General features: G+C 37.2%; 4 protein-coding genes across 5 annotated transcripts; 3 read left to right on the forward strand and 1 right to left on the reverse strand.

Moving 5' to 3' along the window:
- The first annotated feature begins 696 nt into the window (after positions 1–696).
- Positions 697–8742, forward strand: LOC120259340 (MYG1 protein C27H6.8-like). Of its 2 annotated transcripts, none has more exons than XM_039266930.1 (7): positions 697–1064; positions 1575–1721; positions 3016–3114; positions 4502–4693; positions 4838–4957; positions 7251–7322; positions 7450–7760. In XM_039266930.1, the coding sequence occupies exons 1-7, from the start codon at positions 792–794 to the stop codon at positions 7510–7512; spliced, it is 966 nt and encodes a 321-aa protein (XP_039122864.1). In that variant the 5' UTR covers positions 697–791; the 3' UTR covers positions 7513–7760. The 2 variants fall into 2 exon arrangements, with proteins under 2 accessions (XP_039122864.1, XP_039122863.1); XM_039266929.1 differs by lacking the exon at positions 7450–7760 and adding an exon at positions 8061–8742 and having other exon boundaries at positions 700–1064.
- A 1019-nt stretch (positions 8743–9761) lies between these two features.
- Positions 9762–12893, forward strand: LOC120259427 (molybdate-anion transporter-like). Its single transcript, XM_039267029.1, has 8 exons — positions 9762–9966; positions 10271–10415; positions 10503–10671; positions 10754–11024; positions 11108–11373; positions 11457–11672; positions 11827–11935; positions 12473–12893. Exons 1-8 carry the CDS (start codon positions 9816–9818, stop codon positions 12532–12534), a joined length of 1389 nt encoding a protein of 462 aa, XP_039122963.1. The 5' UTR covers positions 9762–9815; the 3' UTR covers positions 12535–12893.
- A 1703-nt stretch (positions 12894–14596) lies between these two features.
- On the forward strand, positions 14597–15622 carry LOC120258986 (early nodulin-like protein 1). The gene is made up of 2 exons (XM_039266497.1): positions 14597–15100; positions 15197–15622. The coding sequence occupies exons 1-2, from the start codon at positions 14758–14760 to the stop codon at positions 15598–15600; spliced, it is 747 nt and encodes a 248-aa protein (XP_039122431.1). The 5' UTR covers positions 14597–14757; the 3' UTR covers positions 15601–15622.
- A 27-nt stretch (positions 15623–15649) lies between these two features.
- On the reverse strand, positions 15650–20705 carry LOC120258984 (probable N6-adenosine-methyltransferase MT-A70-like). The gene is made up of 7 exons (XM_039266496.1): positions 19567–20705; positions 18624–18722; positions 17864–17947; positions 17434–17786; positions 16530–16746; positions 16196–16275; positions 15650–16009 (listed from the first exon to the last, which is right to left on the reverse strand). The coding sequence occupies exons 1-7, from the start codon at positions 20662–20664 to the stop codon at positions 15763–15765; spliced, it is 2178 nt and encodes a 725-aa protein (XP_039122430.1). The 5' UTR covers positions 20665–20705; the 3' UTR covers positions 15650–15762.
- Between the last annotated feature and the right edge of the window lie 711 nt (positions 20706–21416).

The following is a 21416-nucleotide window of genomic DNA, read 5'->3' on the forward strand; positions in this document are numbered from 1 at the left end:
ATGTCCATTGGGTCTCGACCTTATGGGTATACGGCCGTTTGTCAATGCCTCGGGCTCGGGGCGTGACAATGAATTATTCTCTTTACAATTCCACTTGAATATGCACATAACACAATTCAGATTCTTTTATCGCTTGAATAAACTCTAACTTACTTTAAATATTTATTAATTATTAAAATTGTTGAAAAAGTTAAAAAGTTATTTGAACTTTTATTTTTGTAACTCAAAATTTTTTAATATAATTTATAATTATTTTGATTTATGATAAGTAAAAAAAAAATAGTTTATTTATGTTTCTAATTTATTTTTTCTAATTTAATTCATATTTTTTTAATTTAAATTCTTAATTTTTTATTTTATTTTTTATCAAACAATCACTTAGCATGTAGTGTATTATCTCATATATATATATATATAGGATTCAATTTAAGTGGTTTAGAACTATAATGTTAAAGTATTTGTGTATATACACTCACGGGAAGAACTCTATTTTTTTTTCAAGCTACTCATAAGATGGACAAATTTAAAACTTCTGGTTCTTAAAAAACCAACGAGTTAATGACCTTAAAAAAAAAGTAAATTTCTTTGATAATTTAATTTTTATCTAATCAGTGTGAAATGTCAAATATTATACAACAACAGATCATCATCCTATATTTAAAAAGTTCATATATAATAAACTTAGGTCCAATCCACAAGAGAATAATGTGCTAAGCCCAAGGCCCAATGCTAAAAAGTTCATTCAAAAAAAGGCCCAAAAAAACCAAAGATAAAACCATACCTTAACGGGTATGAGGCCTGGGGCCCTGGAGACTATGTTGGGGATTCAGCACTGGGGCCACTGTCTTGGGTTTCAGTGCCGGAGCTTCGCGGCGTCCATGGCGGCAGCTACCAGGAGCCCTAGCAGGGTCTCGGCCTTCTCCACAGGGTCCCCTGCCCCGAGCTCTAAGCGCGTTGGCACTCACCATGGGAGCTTCCACTGCGACGAGGCTCTTGGATGCTTTATGATCCGCCTCACCTCCAAGTTCTCCGGCGCCGAAATCGTCCGCACTCGAGACCCTCAGGTATCTGAGATTTGAGTCTTTTTTAACTTCTTGGATTCTTTTTGGTGACGGTGTATTCTTCTCATTGGAACTCGCTCTTCTTGTCTTAGGGTTTAGGGTTTAGTGGAATGATCCCTCTTTGTGTTTGCTTTTATGCAACTGGAGTAATGGTGGGTTCCATGGTATTGTTCTTAGAACAATGACAATGACACTGACTATGAGAAATAGTGGTATTGTTTTGTTATTATTATTATATATTTTTTTAATTTAAGGAAAAAGTGTTTTCTTGATTATAGTATCAACTAATGGATGAATCTTAGAAGTCAATTAGACTAGCTTACTTGACTTTGAAATAAATTTTTTTTAGTGGTGATATAATGATCATTGTTTTATGGAGGCAATGTGAATGATCATGTGTTTGGTCTAATATGATTGGTGGCATCGCCTTTATTGTTTAAGTGTTTCTTGAAAGATAGTCTTTTTGCTACTTCTATCTGGGTGATGACTTCATTCTGCTAGTATATTTTCTAGCTGCTGGACACGCTGGATGCGGTGCTTGATGTAGGTGGTGTGTATGATTCCAGTCAAGACCGTTATGATCATCACCAAAAAGGCTTTGATGAAGTCTTTGGACATGGGTTTAACTCCAAGCTAAGCAGTGCTGGACTTATTTACAAGGTAACTGATATTTCCAACTCAAAAATAGGTTTTTATGACCAGACCATTTACTATATTTGCGCTATGGATTTGAATATGATTTTACTAATGACGTGATAGTATTAATATGGGAATTTTATGGATCATGCATGACAGTAGGATCTTGGGATAATGTCAAAGAAGGAATATGTGGTTGTCACTCTGGTCATACACAATAATCATTCATTGACATGTCATTATTTTTCATAGACTGATTTTGTAACTAGTGACATTTTTTAGAAGGAATTAATGATCATTCAACAAGATAGTCTATGAAGATTCTGTAATGCATCCAAAGGGAAATGCTTTCTTCTCTCTCATTTGCTTGTCAACATATAAGATTACAGTAGAAGAGCTATCCACTTTCTTACTAACTGAAAATCTGGTTATTGATTTTTCTTGGTTACCCCTTGCTCTAGCCTGACGATTCTAACTTCTTTCATCTGTAAATTCTACAAGGTTTTAGATATATTGCTAATCAGCTGTTGGGGAATTGTTTTTTTTTTTTTTTTCTGAGGAAATATTATGGCAACTACAGCCTTATCTCTGGCATGCATTGCGTATTGACTTGCTATGATGAAGCTTTCTCTTGGAAGAAATAAGTTCATAACCAAAACATGCATTCCTGGTAAGACATAATGAATGGCATGGCATCATGGACTAAATTTACCTTGCATACAATGTAGTGATTGTAATACTAGGTACTAACTTGTTGATTCATAAGTTGCTTGTTTTGCATTAATGATATGATGAGTATGTCTTGTGGCAGATAGGAGAGCCATCTGATAATTGGGAAAATCCTTGGATAAGTGTGTAAAGCTCTGGCACAGTATCTTCCATATTGGGATGATTAATTATGTGTCTGCATTTTTGAAAAATTTTCGACAATATGTGATGGATTTTATAGAAAGAATACATGTATGCAAAGTTATTTAAACATCCTAAAGTTGATTAATTCAGTAAACAGTAATTTTATGCATTTTATTTTAGGATGTTTTATGCTTGGAGTATCCATCTTGATGCTTCCGTTGTTACTGCATTTTCTAACTCTTAGTATCTTTTTCTCACTTGACATATTAGATGGATTCTTTGCATGTTCAATGATGGCATGAATTTGTTTAGTTTTCTCCTGCCTTCCAAAACTGAATAATGTTTTATTGGTCAGCCAAGTCACCTCATGTCCTAGGTTGGTTATTTGATGTTTTACATGCACTATGAATGCATTTGGGATCATTCTGACTTTCCCATGTATCTGATACCATCTTTCTTATTGCAGCATTATGGTAGGGAAATAATTGCAAAGGAACTTAAGTTGGATGAGACCCATGAAGATGTAAACCATGTATATCTTGCTGTCTATAAAAATTTTGTTGAGGTATCCACTTATCTTCCTAGCTGTTTGTTGAAGTCATTTTTCCAGTAGACACATTGCTATTAGCACTGCAATTTAATGTTTCATTTTTGGTGTCTTTTGTATGTTATTTATTTATTCATTCTTTTGGTTGGTTTTCTTGATCTTATGCCAGTTTTCATAGTTTTAGTTGACTTAATTCTAGATGTATAACATGTCTTTATCCACGTATATACTGTTTCTGAAAGACTGAGGACATCAATGTCGGAGGCTAACGCGAGTTTCTCAAATTGTCAAATTTAATAAGAGGGACCAAGAAAATGGTGGGTAATAATTCAAATCATAAGAACTGACGTTCCAAGCTGATTTTGCCCTATTGTTGCATCTAGCTTGACTTTCATGCTTGGACTCAGATTTCCTATTACATGGTTATAGGTTTTCTTACTAATACAAATGCAACCATCCTCTCAAACTCCCATGGTTTTGTGCTAGTTTGCGTGACAGAAAAGGTTATTTGCTAACCTTCTCAAGTCGCTATGGCGATGTCTCTTTCTTTAACTTCCATTATAATGTCATCATGATTAGTTTAGATTTTTACATATAATAAAAATATCAAGGTGGGATTTCCTTTTGCATGTTAGCGGTGATGGCATGCCCTGTTCTACAACCTTTCTTTTATGTATGCTTATCAATTGTTTTCTTCATCTGTCAGAGCCAATTACATTCGTGAACTTCGAATGCTGTACTCTCTTTGTCTATGATTGTTTTTCATGGTCAGACTTTCGTGAGCAGCCCAGATAAACATGTCTATATTTATCACCCTCCGGGTGTGATATTTGTACAACTATACTCTTCCTTATCTTCTTTGTGTCATTCTTATTGAGGTTTGGACTTCAACTTAAACCAAATACTTACATCCAATGGCAAGAAGAAAGCCCATGGTTATTTTCTCCTAAGATGGTGTAAACAGGTTTAATAAAATGACTAGTTGGTCAGGATCTCTTTGTTAAAGCATTGAATTATGATTTTCATTCAAAAGTCAGACATGGAATTTGTTGGTGTTAAGTTTTTATTCTTTTCATTACTAGTCTATGAAATATTTGCAATATTATGCACATGCACATGGTTTATTTAAACACTTCCGTTTCCAATGCTTTGAACTCAATTGAGGCAAATGCTTCTTATGCCATCTACTTATTTTGCCAATTAAAAGACTTTGTAAGTTAATGATGACTGTTCCCTCATCAATGGTTAAGCTAGAACCTAGCAGAGTATATGAAGATATTCTGTTGTAAATATTTCAAATCTAAACAATTTGCTATGTTTATTGATTTGATCAAGTAGTTTTTAAATACTTTTCGTTGGAATTTTGTTAGTTAATCAAATAATTTTTTGTTACTTCTTGCAATAGGCAATTGATGCTATTGACAATGGGATCAATCAGTATGACACTGATCAGCCACCTAAGTATGTGAATAACACTTACTTGTCTTCACGAGTTGGACGGCTTAATTTGAACTGGATGGATCCAGATCAATCAGCTGAGAAGGAAAATGCTGCTTTCCAACAAGCTATGATAGTTGCTGGTAGTGAGTTTTTAGAGGTAATTTACTACATGGTTCTCAATAGCATTTGTTTTCAAATTGCTGTAAATAGTTTTTTATTATGATAATTTTGTGGGAAAGCTTTGGATGCTGGTGATTTTAAAGCTGATTTTGCTTGACATTTTCTTGTTTCATATTGCCAGAGTGTTCATTTTTATGCTATATCATGGCTGCCTGCCCGATCCATAGTTATTGACTGTCTGAAGTCAAGAGGAGATATTGATCCCAGTGGAGAAATAATGCTTCTGAATAAATTTTGCCCGGTATGAATAATGTTATAGCTTGTTTAAGTTGCTGAAGGTTGAAACATAACTTTGTAAAAAGTTATGTGTTTTAAACTTAAAATAATTGGTTTAATCCCCTAATTAGTCCCTCTAAGTAAGTCAACATGCCCTTTTAGTCCCTCTAATCTAATTTGGCCTCTAGAAGTCCCTTTATTTTTTGGATTGAGAAATCCCAATCCATAAAGTAACAGAGACGTTTGTTTCTCCATTAAAAATTGCTGACATGGCTTTTTTTCAAATTAAAATATAATTAAACGAATTTAAAAAAACCTAAACGCCGTTAAGAGAGTAATTAACACTCATTTAATGTTTGGATTTGGATTCAAATAGGATCGGGACCCGAAACATTAAGTGAATCCTTCCATCTTCATCATCTTCTTTTTCTTCATTCTCCATTACCCCTTTCCTCCATCCCATACATCGAAACCTCACTTGCGGCCCCAAAACATCACCATTGTCACTTCTTCTGCGACCACCAGAGAAGGGTGGTGATGTTCCAGGGGTGCCTGGCAGCTTCACTAGGGGAAATGGGTGGCATCAGGAGATTCAAAAGAGGAATCCAAGACTAAGAACTCATCGTCTGGTTCTGACATTGATTGCAGTTCTTAAGAGTCTTCTCCATCAGCTCCAAAGATGGAGCATTTGGATTTCACTGAGGCTCCATGGGATGAATCAGTCAAGCTGTGCAAGTATCCTTCATTGGAGATTGATTGGGATTTAATACTCTTATGTTGTCTGGTTTGCTTCTTGTTTTCATGGTTTGATTGATGCCTCTTGCAAATGAATTTTTTGGCATTTGCAGTGTGTGTGATCAATGATGGTTTGGATGATGGTCATTAGATCGTAATGTTTTTCTGTTGCTAAATCTTCTGGTTTGCTGGTATTTTTCATCTTGGCATTACCAGACACTGGATGTGGTGTCTTTTCTAACATGTAATTTTCATTTGTTACCCTGTTTGTCAATGTATTACTGTTTGATGTTTATAAATTACTCTTATCTTTTATATGGTTATTTGGCAAACTATATATTGGATATTAAATAATTAGATTAAAACTCCTTTTGATTTCTGAGATGTATTCTTTGACTGCTTTGTTGTATTTCCATGAAAAAAAAGGGAACACTTTTTTGCCAAATTTCTATGTATCATTTTTTATATGCAACGTTTCATGACCTCCTTGTGATGCCAAGTTGTCTAGAGAAAAATATTCAATTGTTGGAGCACAAGTGGTGATGTTCCGGTGGAGAAGGTGGTGATGTTCCGGTGGTTGCAGAAGTGACAGTGGTGATGTTCTGGGGCCACGAGTGAGGTTTGGGTGTACAGGATGGAGGAAAGGGGTAATGGAGAAAAAAAAAATGATGAAAAAGAAGAAGAAGATGAGGGTGAAGATGAAGGATTCACTTAATGTTTTGGGTCTGGATCCGAAACATTAAATGAGTGTTAATTACTCTCTTAACTACATTTAGGTTTTTTTAAATTCGTTTAATTATATTTTAATTTGAAAAAAAAGCCATGTCAGCAATTTTAACGGAGAAACCAACATCTGTTACTTTGTGGACTGGGATTTCTCAATCCAAAAAATAAAAGGACTTCTGGAGGACAAATTAGATTAAAGGGACTAAAAGGGCATGTTGACCTACTTAGAGGGACTAATTAGGGGATTAAACCAAAATAATTCACTCATATGCCTTTGGTATTTGTTGTCGGATTTTGGCGTACAATTGATGTTTAACATTCATTTATACCGCTACCCATGTTCAATGTTGCTTACAAATCTCCAGTCTATATGTGGCATCTCAGATCCTTTCCCTGGTATCTCTTAGAAGGTAGCATTACCTCTCTAAGAAAAGAAGAGGAATATATGTTAATATATGTTACATGAATCATCACGTCAAGTTGCATATCAGGCCTGACCCTTAAAATCATGAATTTATGTATATGGAGATGAATATGGCGGATTCCCTCATGTTTCCTAGCAAACATTGTATATTTTTGTTCTACAAAATATGTGTTCTGATGCATCCCTGCTGTACCTTTGTTTGCGACTCTCCAGTATGTACATGAATTTGATTCTCCAACATCCTTATCTATGTGAGAAGATTGTGTGTGCAATGGAGCTGTGAGCATCTGTATATTTATATGTCCATATATGCCCACTTCATGTACAAATTCCTTTGTTGATTGAGACTGAAATCACTAATTGACACTGCTGGTTTAGATTCACTTCACATGGTTTGTGGGTTGTCTTATTTTCACTTCCAATTTCTTTTCAGTGGAAACTGCATTTGTTTGAGCTTGAAGCAGAGTTGAAGATTGATCCTTATGTCAAATATGTAATTTATCAGGTGAGTTTGTCTTTTTGCCATTATAATGAACATACTTCTATCTTGAGTCTGATAGTTTATCAGTTGCTATGCTAATAATTTTCCATTGTTTTAAATTATACTTTATGCTCTATTAATTATTCTCTAGATTGGTGTATGTGACAACATGCTACCGGGCAGTGCATCTGACAGAAGACGTGGATTGGAATGATATTGGGAGAGCCTAGTAACCATGGGCAATAGTCCACTTAGTAATAACCCTCAATGTGTATGATTTGACTAAACATGACTCCTTGTGTTAGAAATTACAATCTTTTCTATGTAATTGCTTGAGAGATAAGTATGCTTCTTCATGCATTAAAATGTGTCAGTGGGTATCAGTCTTTTGGCTATTATAATTGTGCCCTCAATGTGGGGATTTCACCTGAGTTTGATCATGTTGCTGCCAGGTTTGTGGGGCATTTCATACTATGAATTTACATTGGTTCATCTTGATTTAGTCAACAGTATCACAAATCAGATATGTTCCATCATCAACATTTTTAGCAAGTAGTAGGGATTGGAGCAGATGGGGTAGAGGAATCTGTTGAAGGGTGATGTCGGGACAGATGAGAGAGTGAGCTGGAGTTTGGATGCAAATCAAAATAGATTTAGCCTTCAAATATGATGATTATGTGCACCATATATTCTGCATTCCAAGCATTACAAGCATGATGCCGCTATATCTATACTGTCACTAATACTTGATTTCACTTGCAGGATGATAGAAGCAAAAATTGGCGGATACAGGCAGTTGCAATATCTCCAGAAAAATTTGAGAGCAGGAAGCCTCTTCCTATTCTTTGGAGGGGTCTACAAGATGATGAGCTATCAAGGGAGTCTGGTATTCCTGGTTGTGTCTTTGTTCATATGAGTGGCTTCATTGGTGGAAATCAAACGTACGAGGGAGCCCTTGCCATGGCGAGAGCTTCTCTGAAGTTTTGACCTCATTGATGATTTAAGAGTTTTATCAACAGCTTCTCAATCCCATTTTGCTTGTCGTTGTTCTTCCTCTTGCTTGGCTGATAGTGCTGAATGGAAGGAGCTGATCCATTGTATCTTATACTGCCCCTATTCACCAAAGACGACCTCCACGCATTCTTGAAAAATATTTATTGAATTGTGTTGTAGTAATAGATCTGGTCGTTTTTTTGTAATTAAGATGTGTTTAGCCGATGTCGATCCTGCCAAGCCCACTGAACTTCAGCTCATTGTTATTCCAGGCCCTTTTCCTCCAATGTGCTATGAGGAGGTAAGTTATACCTTTTATCAAAGATAAATTTATTCTCTTTAAACGCTTGATCTTTGGTAGGCAAAATAAGGTACCTGGTTCTAATTCGTCCTGTTGGTGAGCCTCTAACCGACAATTGTTTACTTCTAATTATTAAGTTTTTGAATGGCCTATTTGACCTGTTAGCTTTCCACCATGTGCTCATGCAAAGATGTGTGTTTTGTGATAAACCTCATGTTCCCCTGTATGCCAATTCATGCATGCCACTTTAGTGCTGCTTTCTCACATATATTCTGTTTGGGTTCTTAAATAAATGTTCCATTACCATTGACGTTTCTGTTTTTATTTTTATTCTTAATTTATCGTTTTTTATGCAAATGTAAGCATTTCAATTAGTTGGATATTGTACTGTGCACAAAAGTTATTTACCATACATGTTTTAACAATAGTTACTTGGCTTGATTCCAATTCTTTGAGCAATAGGACTTAGTTTTGGGTTTCACTGAAGAAAAATCATCTGTGGTTTATTTTCTTGTCTTTTTTTATTCATTATAAATAATTTATTACATAAATGTTACTGACTTAGATATTGTGTGTGTTTTCAGTGCCATTATTAACATTGTCCTTAATGAAGATGTGTTGTTTCTTTTGGTGGGAGGGTGTTTGTTTTCGGAATTGAGTCAAAATCCATCGCATGAGAGTTGTCGGTATCCTGATTCACCTATATTCCAATTATCGAGAGTTGAGTCAAAATCTATCGAATGAAAAATTTTAATATTATTATTCACTTATATTCCAATTACCTGACGTTGGATTGTAATCAAAGTCGGATTCTCAAATCTCCAACCCAAAATTCTCATAAACTTAATATTTCAAATATAAAAGGGTATATATAATTCAGCATCTTTGGCTTACTGTCAATTCTTTTATAATAAATTTTCTAAATGATATAATAAATTTTCCAATTTTCTTTTCTTTTTTTCCCACTTCAACTATATATTCTTCATAATATTAATATTAATATTAATATTAATAAAAATGAAGCTCATAAACAACCATACTCATCTCACTTAAATGCAAAATAAATCATTAATATAAACCCTCTAATCAGAAAAATAAAATAAAAATAAAAATAAAAATGACACTCACAAACAAACAGTTAGAACTATATATATATATATATAGATACACCCCTCTTTGCCTCCCCCACTCACTCTCTGGTTCTCTGTGAGCAAGGTCCAGCAATGGAGATGTTCTACTACTTGTTGTTCGGTGGGCTCGCCGTGGTGGTGGCTCTGCTGGAGCTAAGCAAGACAGGCAAGGACCGGGTCGCCACCTCCTCCGCCTTCAACTCCTTCAAAAACAACTACCTCGTTGTCTACTCCCTCATGATGGGTTCGTTCCCCTCAATTCCTCTTTTTCCTGGGTTTTCATTCTTCAGATCTCGCATTGGAGCTCCAGATCTGGTCTGTGTTTTGTTTGTTTAATGTTTGCTTGTTCTAATGGCGAAAGCTTGGAACTTGCTGCGCTTTTACGCGGATCTGGTGATGTTCTTGCAGGACTGACAGATCTCCATCTGTTTGTTCTGTTGAAATAGTACTTTTTGCGAGATCTGATTACTGTGAATTTTCATCTAAACGTGGTGAAAAGATCTACTTTTTTTCTGGTTCTGATTGTGTTCTTTGTTTCTTTATGTTAGCTGGGGACTGGTTGCAGGGTCCCTATGTCTACTTCCTCTATAGTCAGTACGGTTTTGGGAAGGGAGATATAGGGCGCCTCTTTATTGCTGGTTTTGGATCTTCCATGGTGTTTGGAACTATTGTTGGATCTCTGGCTGATAAACAGTGAGACTTTGTCTTCCATCTCTTCTTGTTTGTCAAATCATTCAATCATAGTATCTTACCGAATTTCTTTGGAGGGAATGAATGCAGGGGCCGGAAGAAGGCTTGTGTCACATATTGCATTACTTACATTCTGAGTTGTATCACTAAGCATTCTCCGGAGTATAAGGTGTTGATGGTGGGACGTATTCTGGGAGGAATTGCTACCTCCCTCTTGTTCTCAGCCTTTGAATCTTGGCTTGTTGCTGAACACAATAAGGTGGATAATTAATTAGCTGTGTGCTTGAAGTAAATTGCTTTTGAGTCTTTGTACTGAATCTCTTCTTATGCATTCTTTGCAGAGAGGTTTTGAACCGCAATGGCTGTCCTTGACTTTCTCCAAGGCTATATTTCTTGGCAATGGCCTGGTTGCTATTGTGGCTGGGTTATTTGCCAATTTACTGGCTGATAACTTGGGCTTTGGTCCTGTGGCCCCTTTTGATGCAGCTGCGTGCTTGCTTGCAATTGGCATGGCAGTCATTTTGTCGACGTGGGGTGAGAATTATGGAGACCCTTCTGAAAGCAAGGACTTGCTTGCGCAGTTTAAAGTTGCTGCAATGGCCATTGCTTCTGGTATGCTTTTGCTTTTTCGGCTTCTGGTTGGGAATTCAGCCTGATTTAATTTTCCTTGATCTGATGATTATGTGTTTTCTCAGATGAGAAGATTGCTTTACTTGGAGCCATACAATCACTGTTTGAGGGGTCTATGTACACCTTTGTGTTTCTCTGGACTCCTGCTTTGAGTCCAAATGAGGAGGACATTCCTCATGGTTTCATTTTTGCTACATTTATGTTGTCTTCTATGTTAGGGAGCTCCATTGCATCACGACTGATGGCTCGTCCCATACTTAAAGTAGAGAGTTACATGCAAATTGTTTTTACAATCTCGGCCTTTACTCTCCTCCTCCCGGTTATCACAAATGTAATACTATTCCTCAATAGATTACTGCAAATATTTTGGTTAAATCTTCTCTTATATTTGACTTTTTTGTTAATTTGAAGCAGTTCTTAGTATCTCCTTCGACTGTAAAAGGTGGGAGCATCTCCTTTGGGGGCTGTCTCCAGCTCTTTGGCTTCTGTACCTTTGAGGCATGTGTTGGTATCTTTTGGCCGTCCATTATGAAGATGAGGTCTCAATATATTCCCGAGGAGGCAAGGAGCACAATTATGAATTTCTTCCGCATTCCTCTCAACATATTTGTGTGCATTGTGCTTTACAATGTAAGTTCCAATCTATTCCACACCATAGCTGTTGTGTTTTATTATCCAAAGTGGTTTCATGATTTGCATCCATTAATGAAAGAAAAGTGGTTCAACATTTTTTTGACATTCTATAATGTTATCTCATTGCTAGCTAAATTTTTTTTTGTTGTAGGTGAATGCTTTCCCCATGACTGTGATGTTCGGCATGTGCTCAATATTCTTGTTTGTAGCTGCATTTCTACAAAGACGGCTGATGGTGGTTGCTGATAGCCACAGAGCAAGTAAGTCATGAACAAGCTTGCTTCAACTTTATATAAGAGTCCTCGTCTTTCTCAAGCTTCCTTGTGAATGTTAACCTTAGAAACTAGTTGCATTTTTGGTTGATAAGTATTGCAAACTGAGAAGAAACCTTGATCATACTTATGCCTCTGTTATAAGAACATTAATCAATTATCCACTTCATTGGGAAATGTCAAAGAGAACTTCACAACATAGTAGATTAGATCTGGGTTAATAATAATGTTCATATGTGATCTACATTTCAGAATGTTCAAATCACTTAATATATCTGATGGTATAACCCGCCGAACTTGATTTTGAGATGTTGAGTGTGCTGGGGAGCCTCTGAAATGCCCTGAATTCCATTACTGCTGCTTGTCTATAAATTTATTGTAATACTGCCTGCATGTGAAGATTTTTCATGCCATTAATACAAAAACCAATTATAATTGGCTCCTATAGCTATTTGGTGACTTTTGTTATCAAAGGATGCAGTTGATGTTGTTGCTGAACTTCATTGTTGATCTGATTTTTTTCAGAGACGCAAGACTGGGCACAGAAGGAGAGGGATGTCGAGACCGAACCACTGAATGACCATTGAGCAAGGAACATTTGATGATTGAAAATCTCAGACAAATTTAAATTATTTTTCACATTCTGTTCGCCGCCGTGATGACCGATAGTATTTTTCACTGGAGCTTAAAGAATTCGTGAGTGTTTGTCTGCGCAAAACCTGAAATCTGCCCCAATTCTTTGTCTAACTACTTCAGGAGATACTTGTGTGCATGTATACCAATATCTCTTCTTTGAGTTTTACCTTATTCACATCTGTTTTACTATATTCTCTTTCTATGGACATCAATGGAAACATTAGTTTCCTGACATCAAAGTATGTAATTTTTTAATTCAACCTTGAAAGTCTGGATTACATATATTTCCATAATAGTCACCGTTTCTTCAGTCTTTGCTATGAGCTTTTGACTTAACTTTATAATTGTATTTGAGAAAAATGCATTTCTCTTTGGCAAAGCAACACAAGATTCAATCATTCATGAAATCTTGAGTTTCCATCTGGTTTACTACTGAAAATTTTACTGACAAAACAAACAAGTTCGAGAAATGAATTATGTATATCCAAGAATAGTTCTCACATCCTAATGAGACGGGGTGCATATCTCTATAATGAAGTGCTAAATCCCCAGTCAATAAATTATCTTGAAATTTCATTATCATTTCTTGTTATTAAAATCAAATCTATTAACCACATTCAATAAACTTCATCTTTAAAACTGATCAAAATCCCAGTCAAGGAAACCAAATAACTGATGATTTTCAATATATAAGCATCCTTCAACGTTTTGCAAACCATGACACAGTGAATCTTAAGAGGCCAATTGCCTCCACTTTCTGCAAACTAATAATATCATACCCCTAATGTATAATTTGTTCAAAATTTTCAGCGCTTAAACCAGTGATGTCTATGTAATCTATATTAGAGATCATTTACTAATGTTGTCTGCTTTTAGAAATTTTTTAATCAAAAGACAAACATGTACAGCTTGATAACTCCTCATAAGCAACTTCAAGCAAACATGGAACTCAAGAAAACAAGGAAGCATCAACCAATAATCATAAACTAGAATTGAAAATTTGAAACATAATGCATCTAAAGCAAAATGAAGGAAAAGGAGTAATTTACTGAGAGTGAATGACTTAGGAAGAGATTTATGATCCATAAATTGGAATATCTTGAAATTTAGCTCTCATGGCAATCTTCAATAATTTTTAAAGGTTTTTTTTTTCCTCTAAAAACAGATGAGCCTGTTAAAAAAGACATGAGTGTGCATAAGCTTTGAAAAAAAATTTAACGTGAATCCAAATACCAATAGACTACTTAGTCTCATGCTTTTAAAATTTTTTTTTGGACCATGCTTTCATTCACTAGCTCTCCTTCAATATATTTAGTTATATGTACTTTTCTCTTAATTCAAGAGAGCGTCGTGTCACAGTTAGCCGTGATGATTGTATAACTAGTTATAATTAGATGGTTGATTAGATTTAAGAAAATTTTATATTGATACCTAAGGTTGTCAAAGAGGTTTTATTTTATTTTAGTTTTTTATTGTAGTACATTTCTTTTCATCTCTAATCGGTATTTCTTTATAGTTTTTTTTTTTTCTCTTGTAGTCTCTATTTTGGTGTTTTTTCTTCAGTTTTAATTAAATAGTAGATTATCTATTTTTATATAAAAAAATTACTTATTTAGTAATACAAGATCTCTTGTAAGTTTTCGTTACATTTAAAGAAAAAATATATTGCAAGTTTTATTTTAATAAATTACTTTATAAATTTTTTTTAACATATTGCATGGTCTTAGCATTTTTCTTTTTTCTTTAAGACATGAATAGAACCATACTGAATTGGAAGTGACTAAAAGTCACTAAAATATTCAAAAAAAAAAACGTATCTTACTAAAAAGATACAAGGCTTTCTTATAAACTAATTAAATAAATTATCATAATAATCCATAAGTAAGAATCTATATAAGTAACATGGAACACTGAAAACCATACTAATACACATATTTACAATTCCAAAACTTGTAAAAACAATAACCAACTAAATTTGATATTAGATTATTTTAGACCTAATTTTACCCTTATTTGATTATTTGACCTTTATCCCGTCTTAAAATAGCATTCCCACTCAAATACCTGGCGTCACATGCTATCCACCTGTCCCACATGCTAATGCTCACTGAGAAAATAATAGAACCCTTGCTGCCAAACAAATACAGGCCACTCTTGCTCACCGCTCAACCCTCATGATACATATATATATATATATATATATAGTACTCCATCAGCTCTGGCAACACAGACGGCTACTTGTCAAGGCCTACACTATATCCCTCCTTTCCCTTTTCTCTACCCTCACAAGGGGGGCAAAGTGGAAAACAGAAACAAAGATAGAAAGCATGTACTCTCCCCAGATCTCCACTGCATTCCTGGCTCTCCTTCTCCTGCTTCTCATCCATACCAAAACTAGCCTCAGTTATCAGTACAAAGTGGGAGATCTAGACTCATGGGGAGTACCACCACCCTCCAACAAACATGTTTACTCTTACTGGTCCCAGCACCACCACTTCCAGATCGGTGACTCTCTCTGTGAGAAATCCATTCCATTTCTCCTCTTACTAAGTCTTTACTAACATCATCATGAGTTTCATCAATATATATAAACATATTGTTTGCATTTTGCAGTGTTCCTGTACCCACCAAGTCAAGACTCAGTGATCCAAGTGACAATGCAGGCATTTAACAGCTGCAGTATCTCAGATCCCATATTGAAGATGAGTGATGGGAATTCAATTTTCAATATTACTAAGCCTGGTACGTATTACTTCACCAGTGGAGTACCTGGGCATTGCCAGAAGAACCAGAAGCTGGAGGTTGATGTGCCTATGGCCAATGGGACGTTCCTTCCGCCTGCTGGTGATGGTGTTGCTGCTGGTCCTGGCTCGGCATTGTCACCGAGTTCTTCGGCTTTTCCCGTTGTCTTCGGGCCCAGTGCTGCGGCGGCAGAACGGTCAGCTGCCGCAGAGATACGGATGGCTGTGGCCACCGTGTGGGCAGCGGCGGTGATTGCCCTGGTCAGTCTTGTTTGAGAAACAATATAAAAATATGAGTGATATTCTATTCATTGAGACAGCAAAAGATTGAAGGATAGTTTTTGTTTGAATGTAAGACGGTTTCCTGATACATATAAATGAGGATGTTGAGAAACTCCCCTGCAACAATTACACATTCACTGTAAGATTAGTGGACTCTTAACTGACATTTTCAAGATCGTTTGATGGTGTCGGTTCCCCAGATTGTGATTGTTGTTCCTTTGTGTCTGCGGCCACGAAGGGGCTCCTGATCTGGGAATGATTCAAGTCTGTATCCATGGTAGATGTTGCCCTTGGAGGTGAAGCTGGTTGTACTTCTACATCTGGATAGGCAGCCTTGAACCTTGCTCTTAGGCCATCATCTACTAATCTCACTCCATTCAACTGGTTTCCTAGTGAAAGCCACCTGCGGACAATGATTGGTTAAACTTATTGGGCTTGTGTGTATAGCCATAACAAGATAGTAGAAGATAGGTAACTTTATTTTTGACAGAACAATCCAAATAATACCCAGAGGGAATGCTAGAGGATAGTATTGTCTATACAATATATGGAACAGCTATAGATAAACTGACTGACTTGGAGAACATACCCTGCATGTGTATTGTGCATCCGTGCAAATAATTCAAGTTTTCTTGTCCTGGGGCTTATCCTCTCAAGCAGTGGGTACATCTGAGTGGGAAACAGGAATCAATGTCAAAATTAACATTGAGCTTCCAAAATTATTTATAGAGTTCATGCGACATATAAATTAGAAATTTATAGAATGAAAAAGATCAGATGCAATTTTGCTTCAGAAAAAAAGAAATGAAAAAAGAAGAATTTCCTTCAATGAAACTTGTAATAGCATGCAACAAAGAATATAAGTAATCAGATTAAAAAGTTTCAACTATATCCTTCCTGCAAAGAAAAATTGTTAAGCTTACCTCATCTGGTTTTCGGCTTGTCTCACGAACTTCAGCAACAATGACATCTGTGTCAATGTTGCGGTTTACCTCTGGATTCCCTTTTATACCAACAAGACAGTGCTCTTTACTATGATTGAGCCAGTGACCTGTCCGCCCAGTTCTAATAATTCTTTGAAGCTGATTAGTCTTCACCCAAATAATCTCTTCAACACGTTTGTAACCCCAGAGCTCCAAGCTGATGCATAAATCACAAAATGCCAACAATCACATCAACCTCAATAATACAGTCAGTGCATCACAACTATCAAAACAATCATACTACCCAATGAAAACCCAATATTCATGTCATGGAGGAAGGCGCAACAATAATTGTCTAATACTTATACACAATTTCGCAATGGGGGGCAGGGGCGGAGCAAGCCATTACCACCCCGCCCCGCCTACCATATACCCCGTCCCGCCTACCATATACCCTGCCCTGTCCCGCATAAATAGTAATTATTTCAAATACCATAACCGCCCCGCCCTGATTTGCTCTAGCCCCGCCCCGTCTATCTCCAAAACTATGTAATTGATTTTCTAATACTCTCCAATGTATATACTTATCGTACACTATTATTTACCATACCCGCTCCGCCCCACTTCTTCTAAAAGAAATCCCCGGCCCGCTCCCACTCTCAAATGAAAAAAAACCCGCCCAGATCAGAGCGAACCGGGGTGGAAACCGCGGGGCAGGGTGGGTTTTGCCATCCCTTAGCTAATATCCAAGGATCTATGTGAAGTGAAAACAAGACTCTTAACACGAACAAATCTTGGACATATTTACACAGTCCAATTTGTTAATAAGCTCAGTTAGATAATTAATTCAGACCATTAACAGATAACCACTGCTCATGTGAATTCTGTGAGAATGGGTGCTTACCATTCACGTCCGAGTTCCATTGCACGACCAGTGACCCAGAGAAAAATCAGACCGTCAGTCTGCAATGCTGGTACATTGAGGTTCCTCATTTCATCATCAGCCATTGTTCCATAAGGCAACTCCATATGTATGTCCCATGGTGGATCAGCCATGATGACTCCAAATTGTCCCAATATATCCATTCTAAAGTTACGGATGTCACAGTTGATCCATTGAGGTTCACCAAGCTCAACTTCTGAACAGTACTCAGCGCGTTGAGGCTTTATTGGCTTTGGAGGCAGATTACCAGCTCCCATCATCATTGGGGGTAAATCTGGTGTCGGGTCATATTCATAATGAACATATTTGCATGTCTGTCCATAGATAAAATAATTAAGATAGTAACACCATAAAAGGTGATCATGAAATAGCAAACCAGGAGACAATAAACCTTTGTATGGCGACAAGTATCTAGGAAAGAGCAATCGCCTAAGTTAGTGTCAGTGTGAGGAGCAATTATGCGCTTGTAGTGGACCTGCAAGAGAACATATTAATACAAGTGAAGTGAACTTTAACAGGATAATATGACCCGAGAGCTCTCATTTGACAGTTAGAAAAAGTCTAAATTGAAGTATGAGTATTATCTACAACAAAATGGAACACTTATTACTTCCGAGAAAATCATTTTGTGCTGATAACTAACAAAAAACTGATGAGATAGGCATAACAAATAACTTAAAATTTGTCATTGCGTGAGAGACACAAATCATTGACTTCAGAGTTTTAGTTGTATTTACACATGAGCACCCTTACCTCAACTTTAACGAGTGTAGATAGGGAATGGGAAGTGATATAAGTGATGTATATGACTTCCACTTAAGCAGGTCAGGAGGAGCAATAGAAGTTGAAAATTAAATTCCCTTTGGTCCCAATAACTATGGAAAGCAACAGCTCCCTCAGAGAGAGGACTACAAAGGTCGGAAAACATTCTAAACTGGCATCAGTTTTAGCAAGACTCCTATCAAATCAATTTTTCTTAGAATCACATACATTCCTATATATCCTTGATCCACCCATCACCAAGGCAATCTTTCAAAATATCTAAGACCTAAAACCAAGCCTTTCCTCCCCATGGGCAAATTATACAAGTGTATCGCAATAGAATTGTAAAATAATGATTAAAATAAAGTTGAAGATGCTTGGATATGTACCTTATCACATGCAATAAAAGAACCATTTTGGCGCCGACAATCTTCCTTGGTTAAATGTAAACAGTACATCTTCAGCTGAGATCCGCCCTTTGTTTTAAACTGACAAAATAAATTATAAATATTAGTTGATGCAGTCAAGGAAGGTGTGCAACCAATTAGATCTGAGACTCTTATTTCAGAAGTAACAAAGAGTAGAGAGACCATATTCTCTTTAACCACACTAGGGTGGCAATGATTTAGAAGTTCACTATAAGTTCACCTTACGAGACATTATTCCCATCAACACTAGAAGACAAATATAACTAAGCAAGAAGCAATTGCAACTTAGGTATAGTTTAAACAAATTTGCACATCTTGCTCAAGGAAGGCATCCATAAGATAGGTATGTATGAACCTTGACATGATATCGCAAGTTATACTAGAGACTGAAAAAAATGATTCGAAAATCAAGAATAAAACTAAAGATAAAAATTTTAAACAACATGACAATGCATCAAGCAAATAGAACCAGTCCCCTCAATTTGTCTAATTACAAACAAATACTAGCAGATAGTGTTAAACTTTAAGGGGCATAATTACAATAGCAGTCAAGTACAATAAAGTGAAGATCTTGGATTTCTTCTGTTTGATAAATCTACTTCCAACTCTAAGTGCTAAGCAGGATGTGCCATCTCCATCTGAATTCTGAAAGATTTCTCCTTCCAACAACATTTCCTATCAACTAACGTATATCAGAAGGAAAAGTATAAGTAGGATTGTGACTGGCAGCTCCAAACAACTAAGCTTAGAAATTTTGGCGGGCTAAATCTAAAAAATCAAAATTCATATGAAGACTGAGGAGCTTAAAAAGGTTACGGCATCAAATTCTCATACCACAGCATAGTTTTGATAGTAGGGATTGAATGTAAGAAAGAACTAAAAATAAATCTATAGCTCTTCAAACCTTTGCATGAACTGCGGTTTCCCTCGCTGTTGGCCGGTGAATGAGATCGAGAAGTTCCTCACCAGTCTTTGACTTCTGCAACTCTCTAAACGTCTTCTTACTCAACAGCATCTCAAGATCCTTCAACTCCTCATCGTCCGACTTCATCTTCGGCTGAACCGGGCTAGGGCCGCCCATCGGTGCCGCAGGCCCCATGAGGGTCCGGGCGTGCGGTGAAAACATCGTCCTAGGCCCCATCAAGCCCATCCCTCTCGCGGCAGCGCCACCGCCAGGAAACATGGGTGATAAACCCGCCATTTGATGATCCGGTGTCCTCATCCACATCTCAGGCGGAACCGGGGGCCCCCGCGGCACCATCGGTGAAGCCTGGCTATGATTGCTCCCCTCATTAAGGTTCACTGTTTCTTGAACCGTACTCGACGGGGCCGGCGTAGGCGGGTGTTGCAGGTTCTCAGGGAGTTCCTTAGCTAGCTTATGGCGATCAATGCTCCACACCATAAGCATCGACTTCCCACTAAGCGAAAACTCCTCAAGCTGAACGGCGCCGGTCTCAGACGCAATGCAACGGAGCGCAGACTCCACCGCGGAAACAGGGCCGAGATCGCCACCCAGCTCTGCTATCGCCGCCAAATCCGTGGCCGACACGGAAGAGTTACCGCTCTCCAAGCGGCGGAGTAGGGCAGCAGAGTCGAGCTCGACGAAGGGAACGAGATCAAGGAGGCAGACGGCGACGGCGGACCGGACAAGGGCTAAGCGATCCGAGGAAGGGGAGGTGGGAGATTGAGAATGGGCCTCAGATGATGAGAGTTTGGGGCGGGAGCGGGAGAGGGGGTGAATGTCGGGATGGGGGCGGCGGCGAGGGGTGAGGGGTTGGGGATCAGAAGGGGAGGGGGTGGGGGAGAAGGGACGATGGTTGATGGCGGATATGAGACGGAGAGAGAGGTCAAGGGAGGAGACGAGGTCGGGGACGAGGTTTTGGAGGGAAGCGATGAGGGAGTGCTGGGAGAGGCGACGGGCTTGAATGGCCTCCTCTAGTTGAGTGCGCATCTCCTTCAAAGTCGAGGGATCGTCGGAATCCATGGCGTTTTGGGCGTCCATGGCACCGCGACGGGGGACGAAACGACGGCGAGCGGCAAAGTTGGGAAGGCTATATATCGCTTAGACTCGGCAACAAAGTTGAAGTTTTGGGCCGTGAAATGGGCCACATATGCCAGGACCACTTCCGGGCCTATTTGGTTTGTTATTCAGAGAATTTATTTTTTCTTCATTTTTAAATTTTAATTTATATAAAATTTATTATTATTATTATTATTATTATTTATACATACTATTAAAGTAGATGTATAATCTACTCGGAGAGCATTTTAAAAAATAATTTTATTTTTTTTTATATTTAAGTTTTTATTTATATTACTTATAATATTAATAATTGAAAAACATTAATTACACCTAATTATTTATGCAATAAGTGTCTATAAAATTTTTGAAATCCAAGCTATACAATAGTTTTCATGGTATGAGTTATTTAATTATATTATTTTATTTATGATATTACCTCAAAACTTCTCACAAAATTTTAAAAACAATATTATTTAAAAACCGGACCTGATGGGCCGGTTCAACCGATTCAACCAGAAACCGCCCAGTAAACCGGTCCAATTAGTTAAATAAAACACTAAAGAACCAGACCGGTCGGTTCAACTAGTGAACAGGTTGAACCAGACCGATTAATTTATTAATTTAAATTATTTAATTGGTTTATTTAAGTGTGCACTGAATTACACATTTCTATTCTTGTATTGGCTACCATTTAAGCTCTTCATCTAATTTCTTTGATATTATTAATTTGA

The sequence above is a fragment of the Dioscorea cayenensis genome, chromosome 4 (assembly GCF_009730915.1).
Source record: "Dioscorea cayenensis subsp. rotundata cultivar TDr96_F1 chromosome 4, TDr96_F1_v2_PseudoChromosome.rev07_lg8_w22 25.fasta, whole genome shotgun sequence".
NCBI classification, from domain to species: Eukaryota; Viridiplantae; Streptophyta; class Magnoliopsida; order Dioscoreales; family Dioscoreaceae; genus Dioscorea; species Dioscorea cayenensis.

Coding starts and splice junctions, on each gene's coding strand:
- LOC120259340 (XM_039266929.1), top strand. CDS start 792: ATGAGGCCTGGGGCCCTGGAGACTATGTTGGGGATTCAGCACTGGGGC. Junction 1,065..1,574: donor TCCGCACTCGAGACCCTCAG/GTATCTGAGATT, acceptor TATATTTTCTAG/CTGCTGGACACGCTGGATGC. Junction 4,694..4,837: donor CTGGTAGTGAGTTTTTAGAG/GTAATTTACTAC, acceptor TCATATTGCCAG/AGTGTTCATTTTTATGCTAT.
- LOC120259427 (XM_039267029.1), top strand. CDS start 9,816: ATGGAGATGTTCTACTACTTGTTGTTCGGTGGGCTCGCCGTGGTGGTG. Junction 11,025..11,107: donor TGCAATGGCCATTGCTTCTG/GTATGCTTTTGC, acceptor GTGTTTTCTCAG/ATGAGAAGATTGCTTTACTT. Junction 11,374..11,456: donor TCCTCCCGGTTATCACAAAT/GTAATACTATTC, acceptor AATTTGAAGCAG/TTCTTAGTATCTCCTTCGAC.
- LOC120258986 (XM_039266497.1), top strand. CDS start 14,758: ATGATACATATATATATATATATATATATAGTACTCCATCAGCTCTGG. Junction 15,101..15,196: donor CCAGATCGGTGACTCTCTCT/GTGAGAAATCCA, acceptor TGCATTTTGCAG/TGTTCCTGTACCCACCAAGT.
- LOC120258984 (XM_039266496.1), bottom strand. CDS start 20,664: ATGGACGCCCAAAACGCCATGGATTCCGACGATCCCTCGACTTTGAAG. Junction 17,948..18,623: donor CTTTTATTGCATGTGATAAG/GTACATATCCAA, acceptor GTTCTCTTGCAG/GTCCACTACAAGCGCATAAT. Junction 16,276..16,529: donor CAAGCCGAAAACCAGATGAG/GTAAGCTTAACA, acceptor TTTCCCACTCAG/ATGTACCCACTGCTTGAGAG.